We start from the raw sequence: 12,450 nt of genomic DNA, 5'->3' as shown, positions 1-12,450 counted from the left end.
TCAGAGGCCAGCTTTTGGAAGGTTCTGACCAATAGGAGCCGCCGGCTCTGAGGGAGCGCTGCTCTCTTCTTAACGCAAGATGGCGGCAGAAAACCCCGCTTCAGCTCCTCAACATTTACCAAACTTCTAACTTTAGGGAAGTAAAACTGTGGGAGGAGAGTTTATCGTTAGATTAAATCGCTTCTGGCAGCTTTAGATTCCTCCTCCTTTAACAGCGGCGGTTAGTATGAACTCAGAGCCCAACACAGGCAGATAAGAGCATTTTATTACTAAAAGGAAACAGGCTGGGACAGTTTGTCTTTGTGCCACAAGCTGTAAATATAGATTTATTTTATTGGAAGGAAATATCTGAAAACCATATGGCTTATGGTTGAAGTTCTACCTCTGAAGATTTAATGCCCCAAGAAAATCCAAGTAAGAGCAAAACACATAATGTCCCCATCCATCCGTCTATCTTTCTGTCCATCCATCCGTCCATCCATTCGTCCGTCCATCCATCCATCCGTCATCAGGGCAATCACCTGTAAATATTGCACCACTCTGCCTCATTAAATCCAAACAGATCAGGACAGGAAAGTGGAAAACAGTCACATTAAAGTAAAAGATGTGGTTAAGCGTCTTGAAGGTGGATGATGACTTCAAACGACGGCTCCTGTTCCTTTAAGGCCTGCCTAAACAGCTGAGAGTGCTGCCATGAGCAGCTCCCCTCTCCCCCGCTGAGCTCCGCCGCCACAATCAGCTCTGAGGATCCAGACAGGCTGGGGAACGACTGCAGCTTCCCATCTGAGGGGTCAGACAGGAGAGGAGGGTCAGACAGGGTCAGGTACCGCTGTACCGTCATTCAGGCGGGGATCATTTACCGGCAGAGAACTCCGTGGTTACGGGCCCCGAGCGCAGACTCCAGCAGACTCTCCCGGAGTGGAAGGTCTGGCTGCTGGCCATGATGGAGACAGAGTCGACCTTCAACCCAGCAGGAGCAAAGTTGAACTTCCAGCTGATCCTTCCCACAGAAGAGCCCTCTGTCCGGGCGATGTACACCTGAGGAGAGAAGCTCCATCAGCTGGGCGACCACCTCCGCCAGGTTTAACCCGCTGCTCTGTCAGACCAGCATACCTACAGTCAATTAGTCAATACGCATGCGTAAGACCTCAGGTTGGAGTTTATCCCTTAGACTTTACCTCAACAGGCGTGTGCCTTTAATCGTGTACAAAAACTAAATAAAATAATGTAATGTTAGATCGCCATACGCTTCAAAAAACATCAGAAATCAAGTTATTCAATTGCTTTTTTTTTTACATGACTAAAGGGATACAGTCTGTTTTCATTCAAAACTAAAGAGATAAACTAGGGATGCAGGATATTGGGATTTTGGCCGATATGCCGATATTTTAAAACTCATGTAGCCGATAACCGATATCGATACCGATGTTAAAGCTGGACAAAAATAAATAGTCATTGAAAATAGCAGTTTTGTTATCCATTTCTGACACTTTGAAAAATAATATACTCAAATATATTTTCATATGCTGATATCAAATAGATTTTTAAAAACGCGGTATTGATCTATTTTACTTTCAAAATCTGGTGAAATTTCATCGTTCTGTTACAAACTCTCGTGATATTTTGCAAATTCTTGTGAGATTTTGTTAGTAAAATAGATCGATACCGTGACAATATATCAACATATAAAAATATGGCAGCATTTGGTGAATTTTCGGGGGATTTCGTAGCATAACGATGACATATAGCAATATTTCATTAGTCAAAGAGATTGATATGGTGTTTTTAAATGGCAATATATCAGCATATGAAGATATTGGGATATTTTAATGGATCAATATTTTTTCCCTCGTCTTTAGAAGTTTTTAAGTCTGTAAAAAAGAAGTTTTTGAGTATAATTTTTTTAATTTTTTTTAGTAGAAACTCAGAAGCTGATCAAATATCGGGTTAAATATCGGGGGGGGGTGGCCGATGTCCGATATTCAGTTTTAAGGCCGATACCGATAGGGGGCCGATTATATCGTGCATCTCTAGGATAAACGGGTATTTACTCTGGGTTTACTGGTCTGACGGAACGCCGGCTGGTTTCTCAGTCCAGACAGGCAAAGTTAAGGAAAGCTGTTTTCAATTTATTACAGTTTAAACCTTAAAACGGTTTAATGTTGGTTCAAATAACCAATAGAGAGCCTGACCCTCCTCTGCCATTAACAGCCTGATGTTTCACTGCAAAAATCAACTAGAAATAAGTAAAAATGTCTTAAATTAAGTGTATTTAGCCTTAAATTGAGCAGGTAAATAAGATGATTTTTCTTCTTAAAATAAGAGAATTAGATAATATGGGCTTGAAATAACACATTGCAATAGTTTTTTCTTATTGTAAGTGTTTCCCTTTCCTCCTCAATTCAAGAAAAAATGTGCTGATTTTTATAAAAACTGACTTTAGATGTTGGCTTTTTGCAGCGTCCCTGTTTAGCCCAAACTTTGATTTATTGGCCATTACAAGATGCAACGCACCATCTTCCAGTCCTTCTCCTCCTTCCTGAAGACAGACTCCCTGGTCCACACACAGCGCTCCCAGTTTAGGAGGGTTTCCGAGGAGCTGGACACCCGGCAGTACTGGTCCTGGGCGGCGCAGTAGCGCACGTGCAGCAGCCTGGACTTCTTCTCTTCCTCCGTCGGAGTAAAAACAAAAGCTTCAGCCTGAAACAAACATGGAGGCAGAAGATGAGAAGGTGTCAGACGTTTCCCAAACTTCCCATCATGGGGTCTCCTACAGCCATGAAGAGTCTCCTCAGCTTAAGGTGAGCAGATTTATGAAATCCTATCATTTCCAGCTTGTAGCTAAAAAAAAAAAAGTACATTTCATCAAGATGATATAAGGAAATGGGGACAGTAATGGTTTCATTTATTTTTACAATAGTATTAATATTCAAACAACAAAACTCCAGTGTAAAAGTGATGATGTGTGAGTTTCTATCAGCTTTCTATCAGCTGCCTGCTGTCAGTCAGAACTGAGGTTTTCCCCCAGTAGTTTATCTGATTAGGACTGTTTCTCTGTCCGGCTATAAACGTTATAATCTTCATTCTAAACGTGGCAAATATTTGGGAATGGAATGAGAGCGGCGTCCTTCAGCTAAGAACAAAGTCTAATAATTTGATAAAGCTGGAGCCATGGATGCCTCCTCATCTGCTAACATGTATGATGTAATGATGAGGTCCTATTGTGCCCTCCTACTTCGCTTCCTGGTTATACTCTTACAGCAGTGTGTCGCAGTGAGCTTGATGCAGACATTTTTGATTTATGCTCAATATTGAAGCGTGGTCTGAGCTACACGCTGTGGGTCTAGATACGGCCGAGGCGGCGAGGAAGTGGGGGCGAGTTTAGTCCGACGACGGAGGGACATGATGGCCAAAAAGAGCGGAGATCCAGGTGGAAAAAGGGTCCCAGCGTTCTCGCGCACCTCGCTCTTCTAGCGGGTCAAACTTCACGAGTTGTTTTCCGACATTTCGGTCATAAAAACAAAACAAGCCGGCCTCCTGTCTGCGGTCAGCTACGATTAGGGAGAGGAGCAGCGGAGCGTCTGTGGAGGGGGCGGGACGTCTGGAGCCGGGGTATTGCATTGCACTCATTGCACTGATTTTCTGCAGTATTTCTGATGTAAAGCCTTTCAGAATCTATAACCCAGGGGGATTATTATTTTTCGGTGAATGAGGTTTTAATAGGAATAGATGGAGTACAACTTTTCTACTTCTGTTATTTGCTGTTGATTCTCAAATAAAATGCATAACGATATTACAGCTTTCATTGATTTATTTCAAACTTGAAACATTGTCTAAGTCTGTAAGGTGAAAAAATAAAAAAATTAACCAATTAATCGAATCGTATTGTGGTATTTTTTTGAGTATCAAAAATAATCAAATCATTGGGTCAGGAAGTCGACGCTGAATCGAATCACCATGATAGATGATATTTACACCCCTACTGCTGCGTCTGAAGCGCCTCAGAGGCTGCTCTAGACGCGCTCCAGGAGTTTTTGATGGGCGTCGACCATATAGTTGGATGTAAAGCAGCTGCTAGTGCTGCTCAGAGCGTGCCGTGTGAACGCATTAAAGGAACGTTCTTATACTATTCTGGATGAGAACATCATTTTATTAGTTGTCTAACTGTCTATAACGCTGTCAAATTTAACTTTGTACTATCTTGAAAAAAAACAATCTTTTTTGGGTAAAGTGAGCAACAAGTTGGGGCAGCACCGAGTCCAACCACAAAGAAATAAATTTCTGGATGAAACTAATTATTTAATTTTTGTTTTTAAATACCAACAGGCCATAATAAAAATGAGTTTAAATGAAACAAAACTAAAGAGTCTATTTTTAAATAAAAGTAACCCCCCCCCCCACCTGTGTGGGCGTCCCAGCCGCCGCCGCTCTGGTTTCTCCTCGCGCTAACCTCCAGGCCAGCGAACCCGAGCTGCGGCCCCCCAGCTCCCCAGCCTTGGGTTTCTTGGGGGAGATGAACTCCACCAGCTCCACCAGCAGCCTCTCCGTCAGCTCCGCCTTCCGCTCGGCGCTCAGGGTCTGCTGCCTCTTCATTGGAGGAGAGAGGTGTCAGGGTTAGAGCGGCGCCGCCATCCAATCACAGAGAGACGCTAGCACTCACAGCAGCATTGAGCCCATTGATGGTGTGCAGCAGCCACGCCTCCTGGACCCGGGTCCTCCTGGATAGAACCTCCGGGTGTTTGCAGGAGTACCTCCATGTTACATCCACCACCTGTAGGAGGAAGAGACGTTTATCTCAGAAGGAGAGGAGACCAGAGCTGCAGGTGGAGCGCCGGGCTGGTCTGATGGTTCCTCTGACCTGATCCTTGGAGAACGCCAGAACATAGGCCAGCTTCTTCCCCCAGCCCACCTCGTACAGCAGCGGCTTATCGCACGCGTTCTCGCAGGAGTCGCAGTGCAGCCAGCGGCGCTGAGACTCCGAGTAGACCTCCGTCCAGACGTGGTCTGAAAGCAGACGGACGCAGCCTGAGCCTCAGCAGGACCCACGCAGACCTGAAGCAGAGCCGTACCTGTGCTGTCCCAGACGTAGCGCGCCTCCAGGCCCAGAGCCCTGCAGCACAGCGTGAAGCAGTTAGCCCACTCTCCACAGCGCCCCCTCCTGGTTTCTAACAGCTTCTCAGGATGATTGTAGCTGCAGGAAACAAAAGCAGCAGGTCAGCGTGCGAGGAGCCATGATGGAGAACAGGAGGATTATGGGAAATGAATCTAGATCAGGGGTCTGCAACCTTTATATCCACAGAGCCTTTGGGCCCCGAGTCCGACGAGTTAAAGTCGTTTAGAGCCACAACATATAAACTGAGTTTATCCAACAACACGTTATATTTTATACTTTTTTCTTCTATTACCTCGTATAGGAAAATAGTTTCCATCTTAAACAACCAACAATTGATGTATTTTTAGCTTTTAAAATATTATTAAAACACATAAATTCAAATCTTATTAAAGGAGAAATGGCTGTATAACATTTTTCTGGTTCTTTTAATTTAATTCTTTTTCATCTTATAAAAACCACTGAAGCGTTTTAGATATTTAGTACATCATTTAATAATAATTGAAATTAATTGATCTCACACTGGAGAAATTCCCTCTCTGCATTTAACCCCTCCCCCCCGGGGAGCAGTGGGCTGTCATTGTGCGGCGCCCGGGGAGCAAGGTGGGGTTACGGGTCTTTGCTCCCACAGAGCTCAGAACTTCAGGATTCCCAGCTCTATGCCCTAACCACTAGGCCGCCGCGCCTTTAGCTCTTCTATAGATGTTAGCCGCTATAAGGAGCAGCAGTAGCGGGTCCACAGAGCCGCAGGTTGCAGAGCCCTGATCTGCTCTAATAATTGAATCCACAGCTCCTCCTCCAGGCGGCGCCACAGACCCACCGTGGGAACCTGGTGGACAACTGGCAGCTCTGACAGTAGTGGTTCTCCACCCGCTGGGCGCCCCAGCGCAGCTCCTCGGCCGTGGGACTGAGCGCCTGTCCGTGTGTGGTGGGACCCCCGCAGCGGCTGCAGGGCAGACGGTCCACCCAGGAGAAGAAGTCCTGCTTGAACCACCGCAGCAGCTCCAGCACCAGGCAGTCCTCCAGTCCGACTTTAGCATCTGCACACAGAGCACAGCAGGATTCCCTCACTGGGAGCACAGCTGGGTTCCTCACTGGGAGCACAGTGGGGTTCCCTCACTGAGAGCACAGCGGGATTCCCTCACTGGGAGCACAGCGGGGTTCCCTCACTGGGAGCACAGCGGGGTTCCCTCACTGAGAGCACAGCGGGATTCCCTCACTGGGAGCACAGCGGGGTTCCTTCACTGGGAGCACAGCAAGGTTCCCTCACTGGGAGCCCAGCGGGGTTCCCTCACTGAGAGCACAGCGGGATTCCCTCACTGGGAGCACAGCGGGGTTCCTTCACTGGGAGCACAGCAAGGTTCCCTCACTGGGAGCCCAGCGGGGTTCCTTCACTGGGAGCACAGCGGGGTTCCCTCACTGGGAGCACAGCGGGGTTCCTTCACTGGGAGCACAGCGGGGTTCCCTCACTGGGAGCCCAGCGGGGTTCCCTCACTGGGAGCACAGCAAGGTTCCCTCACTGGGAGCACAGCAAGGTTCCCTCACTGGGAGCACAGCAAGGTTCCCTCACTGGGAGCACAGCGGGGTTCCCTCACTGGGAGCACAGCAAGGTTCCCTCACTGGGAGCACAGCAAGGTTCCCTCACTGGGAGCACAGCGGGGTTCCTTCACTGGGAGCACAGCGGGGTTCCTTCACTGGGAGCACAGCGGGGTTCCCTCACTGGGAGCCCAGCGGGGTTCCTTCACTGGGAGCACAGCAAGGTTCCCTCACTGGGAGCCCAGCGGGGTTCCTTCACTGGGAGCACAGCAAGGTTCCCTCTCTGGGAGCACAGCAAGGTTCCCTCACTGGGAGCCCAGCGGGGTTCCCTCACTGGGAGCCCAGCGGGGTTCCTTCACTGGGAGCACAGCAAGGTTCCCTCTCTGGGAGCACAGCAAGGTTCCCTCACTGGGAGCCCAGCGGGGTTCCCTCACTGGGAGCCCAGCGGGGTTCCCTCACTGGGAGCACAGCAAGGTTCCCTCACTGGGAGCACAGCGAGGTTCCCTCACTGGGAGCACAGCGGGGTTCCCTCACTGGGAGCACAGCGGGGTTCCCTCACTGGGAGCACAGCGGGGTTCCCTCACTGGGAGCACAGCGGGGTTCCCTCACTGGGAGCACAGCGGGGTTCCCTCACTGGGAGCACAGCGGTGTTCCCCCACTGGGAGCACAGCAAGGTTCCCTCACTGGGAGCCCAGCGGGGTTCCTTCACTGGGAGCACAGCAAGGTTCCCTCACTGGGAGCCCAGCGGGGTTCCTTCACTGGGAGCACAGCGGGATTCCCTCACTGGGAGCACAGCGGGGTTCCTTCACTGGGAGCACAGCAAGGTTCCCTCACTGGGAGCCCAGCGGGGTTCCTTCACTGGGAATACAGCGGGGTTCCCTCACTGGGAGCACAGCGGGGTTCCTTCACTGGGAGCACAGCGGGGTTCCCTCACTGGGAGCCCAGCGGGGTTCCCTCACTGGGAGCACAGCGGGGTTCCTTCACTGGGAGCACAGCGGGGTTCCTTCACTGGGAGCCCAGCGGGGTTCCTTCACTGGGAGCACAGCGGGGTTCCCTCACTGGGAGCCCAGCGGGGTTCCTTCACTGGGAGCCCAGCGGGGTTCCCTCACTGGGAGCCCAGCGGGGTTCCCTCACTGGGAGCCCAGCGGGGTTCCTTCACTGGGAGCCCAGCGGGGTTCCTTCACTGGGAGCACAGCAAGGTTCCCTCTCTGGGAGCACAGCAAGGTTCCCTCACTGGGAGCCCAGCGGGGTTCCCTCACTGGGAGCACAGCAAGGTTCCCTCACTGGGAGCACAGCAAGGTTCCCTCACTGGGAGCACAGCGAGGTTCCCTCACTGGGAGCACAGCGGGGTTCCCTCACTGGGAGCACAGCGGGGTTCCCTCACTGGGAGCACAGCGGGGTTCCCTCACTGGGAGCACAGCGGGGTTCCCCCACTGGGAGCACAGCAAGGTTCCCTCACTGGGAGCCCAGCGGGGTTCCTTCACTGGGAGCACAGCAAGGTTCCCTCACTGGGAGCCCAGCGGGGTTCCTTCACTGGGAGCACAGCGGGGTTCCCTCACTGGGAGCCCAGCGGGGTTCCTTCACTGGGAGCACAGCAAGGTTCCCTCACTGGGAGCCCAGCGGGGTTCCTTCACTGGGAGCACAGCGGGGTTCCCTCACTGGGAGCCCAGCGGGGTTCCTTCACTGGGAGCACAGCGGGGTTCCCTCACTGGGAGCCCAGCGGGGTTCCTTCACTGGGAGCACAGCAAGGTTCCCTCACTGGGAGCCCAGCGGGGTTCCTTCACTGGGAGCACAGCAAGGTTCCCTCTCTGGGAGCACAGCAAGGTTCCCTCACTGGGAGCCCAGCGGGGTTCCCTCACTGGGAGCCCAGCGGGGTTCCTTCACTGGGAGCACAGCAAGGTTCCCTCTCTGGGAGCACAGCAAGGTTCCCTCACTGGGAGCCCAGCGGGGTTCCCTCTCTGGGAGCACAGCGGGGTTCCCTCTCTGGGAGCACAGCAAGGTTCCCTCACTGGGAGCACAGCGGGGTTCCCTCACTGGGAGCACAGCAAGGTTCCCTCACTGGGAGCACAGCGAGGTTCCCTCACTGGGAGCACAGCGGGGTTCCCTCACTTGGAGCACAGCGGGGTTCCCTCACTGGGAGCACAGCGGGGTTCCCTCACTGGGAGCACAGTGAGGTTCCCTCACTGGGAGCACAGCGAGGTTCCCTCACTGGGAGCACAGCGGGGTTCCCTCACTGGGAGCACAGCGAGGTTCCCTCACTGGGAGCACAGCAAGGTTCCCTCACTGGGAGCACAGCGGGGTTCCCTCACTGGGAGCACAGCAAGGTTCCCTCACTGGGAGCACAGCGAGGTTCCCTCACTGGGAGCACAGCGGGGTTCCCTCACTTGGAGCACAGCGGGGTTCCCTCACTGGGAGCACAGCGGGGTTCCCTCACTGGGAGCACAGCGAGGTTCCCTCACTGGGAGCACAGCGAGGTTCCCTCACTGGGAGCACAGCGGGGTTCCCTCACTGGGAGCACAGCTGGGTTCCCTCACTGGGAGCACAGCTGGGTTCCCTCACTGGGAGCACAGCAGGTCCAGCAGGCCCAGCGGGTGGCGGGGGGCTTTCACCTGGGTCGGCCTCCTTCAGCTCCGTCAGCTTGGTCTGAGCAGTGGAGGACAGCTGCTGGTGGGGGATGGCGCTGCGGGCCTTCAGCTGCAGCTCGGCGCTCTCATACTGCATCACATGCTGGAAGTTGGACTGGAGCGTCACAAAGAAACTCATGCTGCTCTCCTGGGGGAGGAAACGGATCAGAACCATAGAGATCAGAACTGCCATCTAGAAGCAGAACATCTAGAAGAGCTGAGTTTGTTCGTCTGAATGAAAAAGTTTCATATGATGCTGGTCTGAAAGCAGCAGTGAACGGATCGGCTCCGCCCAGCAGCGAACATCTGGAAAGCCCAGAAATAAAAACTGGATGAGTGAAACATGGTGGTCCAGATGTACTGATTGGACCGATCCTGAACTTCCAGACCACCAGAACCTTCCCTAACCTGAAATCCACCATCCTCCGTATCCGATCCAGACCGCCTGCGCTAAGCAACGCCTCCAGGCTCCGCTGTTCCTGCCGTCCTGCTCCGCTCACACTTCCTCTGGGTCATGGAGAGCATGCGCCATATTATTATGAAACTCAGGAGGAAAACATGTGGAAACGCTTCATTTAACAGACATATTAAAAAATCCCCATCAGCATCCGGCAGACATGCAGCTTCTGCCCAAATATTCTCTTATAGTTGTGGATTTTGGTAGCAGGGAGAACTAGGATCAAATGAACTGTGTTTGCTCTCTGCTTCCAAACTCAGCATCTCTACATTCCAAGCTCTGAGGTTCACTTTGGATCTGATTAAACTTTTAAGCCTCTCGGTATAAAATAAATATTTAGATGAAGATGAGAAATCTGCTTCCTGGTCTGTTGAAGAACCGAGAGTTTGCATCCAAACATTTAATAATACGGAGGATGTGGGATCTGAGGGTTAGGTTCTGTCATAACTGGACCTTACCTGAGGTTCTGACAGGTTTCAGACCGCCTGTCGATGCTGCTGGATTCTAGAAATGTTTCAGTTTTTATCCTAGAGTTTCTCTTTGGGTTGGGTCCTTTATCTATAGTTCTACAGCTGGCCGTCAGGTTCTGGTGCAGTTGGTCTGAACTCTGCTCTCTGCCTCTGGATCTACGCTGCTTCCTGGTAGACTGGTTTAAACCTCACTGGTCTGACCGGTTCCTCTGTCGCCTGATTGGACGGCTGCTGCCCCTGACAACCAATCAGCTCTTTTTTCTCTCTGCTTGCCTGATCAGCAGCCAAACTATGCAGGAAATGGACCCTTTGCTCTGTAGACGTTGGCTTCAGGCTCCTGCAAACGTTCCTACCAGGAACAGAAGGTTTAGATCCGCTCTGCCTGAGATGATCAGGACTCTGATCTTTACTCTATCTCTACAATTACTTTGCAAATTAATTAATCAGTTGATTATTTCCTCGATTACTAAATGAAACCAAGTGAAACTTAAACTTTTCCACCTGAGGAGTTCTGCATCGAGCAGATAGAAACATTTTTTTTTAATCTTAAAATGCAAAATGTTTCTATATTATTTTATTATATTGGTATAATTCCTGCTCTAAGTGGGTCGCTCTGCCAGCTTAAGGAATGTTTTACCATTAATAACTAAATTAGTTGATGATTATTTCAGTAATTGATCAGTTTCAGCTCATTAGATAAATGGCTCCTTGGATCAGGCTGCCATTAACGTCGCCTGCTCTGCATGAGATGAGCTGAACTCTGATTGGATCAGATCCAAACCCGTGGCAGCAGGTCTGGCTGTGGGCGGAGCTCCTGTCAGAATGCTCCACAGAGTGGTCCCTCATGGCTTCCTTGGAGCGTTCATAAGACTCATCAGGCGAAGCTGCTGATGCATCATTAGTGCATCAAACGTTTCAGTTTGACGGTGAAACACAAAGACAGCAGCAGAACGTAGAGAATAAACTAAAGGACCAACAGACAGAGAGCGTATTTACCAGGGATGATGGCTGCTGGGCCGATGGTGGGCTGGGAGCAGCCGCGGCCCCTTCTGGTGCCGGCGTGGGGGCCTCCACAGGCGGAGCAGCAGGTTGGACGGGACGGCCCCCGCTCATCATCAGGTCCCGCTCTGCAGCTATTGATTCCCTGATGAGCTTCAGCTGATCCACTGACGCCGACTGGGGGAAGACCAGGTGGGTCTCAGCCTGGAGACGGAGAGGTCAGCTGAGGTCACGGACACAGCGGCGGCAGACGGAGGCCAACTTCACCTACCTCCTCAAATCCCATCTCAAAGAGACATTCCACAGCTCCTCTGACGGGCAGCAGCTTGGTGGAGAAAGTGGGATTACCGATCCGGATGGAGCGATACTTCTCCTCACGAGGAAACCTGGTGGGAGGGACAGAGGAGCTCAGACATCAGGTTCTCTGCAGCAAACACCTCTAGAAAAAGGCCAGTTATTAAAATGTTTGGCTGAAACCAGCATGAATCCAGCCAGAGCCTGGAAGGACCCCAGGTTCAAAGGTCATTAAAGCCAGAAAACCCCCACGATCTGAACTCCAACAGACCAGCAGCTTCACCTGCAGGCAGCCCAGTGGTTAACTGCACCGCTTAGGTTCACACCTGATCTGACCCACTGGACCTGGAACTGCCAGGCATGGTAGTGGCAGTATAATCCTGTGGAACCTCCAGCCTTTCAATCAGGCCAAAGTGATCTGGGATTGGCTGACCTGAAGCAGAACTGAGGCCATAGTGGGGGGGTCACCCTACAGACGGGTCAATAATAATAATTTCCCTCCTATGGTTCCACCGTCCTCCCCACTCCGGTCCTTTCCCCGGCCTCAGGCAGGGGAAAGGACCCGAGCATCCGGCCCCGGCTGTCTCTGCGGTACCTGATGATATTGTCGGCGTATGTGAGCAGCAGCTTGGCCGCGTCCAGGAACACCTCGGTGGGGTTCTCAGTCAGAGTGGACACCGCTGGAGACAGAGCCATGGTGGCTGCAGCTGCTGCTAATTTCAAATCAGCTAAAATGCTTCGCCGGGCCTGGGGTCCTTCAGCAAGCTGCCCACACACTGCCTGGCTAAATATAAACACTGTGTGTGTGCGTATGTGTGTGTATATGGTAACAGTTATATTTTGTCAGTGATTAGTAAGTTAAAAAGGCGCAGTTGTTTTTGTTTTTTCTTGCTTATTTAAAAAAAAATTGGACGTTTTTTTATTAGTTTTTCGAAATAGTATTTTATTGTATTATTGTGG

The 12,450-nt window shown here is 51.3% G+C and overlaps 1 protein-coding gene across 2 annotated transcripts; it reads right to left on the bottom strand.

Annotated features, from left to right (window-relative positions):
* Positions 1-247: 247 nt before the first annotated feature.
* Positions 248-12,286, bottom strand: ngly1 (N-glycanase 1). Of its 2 annotated transcripts, XM_038276314.1 has the most exons (13): positions 12,086-12,284; positions 11,468-11,582; positions 11,194-11,400; positions 9,256-9,418; positions 5,931-6,150; positions 5,070-5,191; positions 4,859-5,004; positions 4,661-4,771; positions 4,402-4,587; positions 2,515-2,700; positions 861-1,038; positions 509-783; positions 248-476 (listed from the first exon to the last, which is right to left on the bottom strand). In XM_038276314.1, exons 1-12 carry the CDS (start codon positions 12,184-12,186, stop codon positions 611-613), a joined length of 1,908 nt encoding a protein of 635 aa, XP_038132242.1. In that variant the 5' UTR covers positions 12,187-12,284; the 3' UTR covers positions 248-476; positions 509-610. The 2 variants fall into 2 exon arrangements, with proteins under 2 accessions (XP_038132242.1, XP_038132234.1); XM_038276306.1 differs by lacking the exon at positions 248-476 and having other exon boundaries at positions 611-783; positions 12,086-12,286.
* Positions 12,287-12,450: the final 164 nt, after the last annotated feature.

This window comes from Cyprinodon tularosa, unplaced genomic scaffold, assembly GCF_016077235.1.
Source record: "Cyprinodon tularosa strain WSP-4 unplaced genomic scaffold, ASM1607723v1 ctg1003, whole genome shotgun sequence".
NCBI classification, from domain to species: Eukaryota; Metazoa; Chordata; class Actinopteri; order Cyprinodontiformes; family Cyprinodontidae; genus Cyprinodon; species Cyprinodon tularosa.
This window is presented reverse-complemented; position numbering and strand designations above follow the sequence as displayed.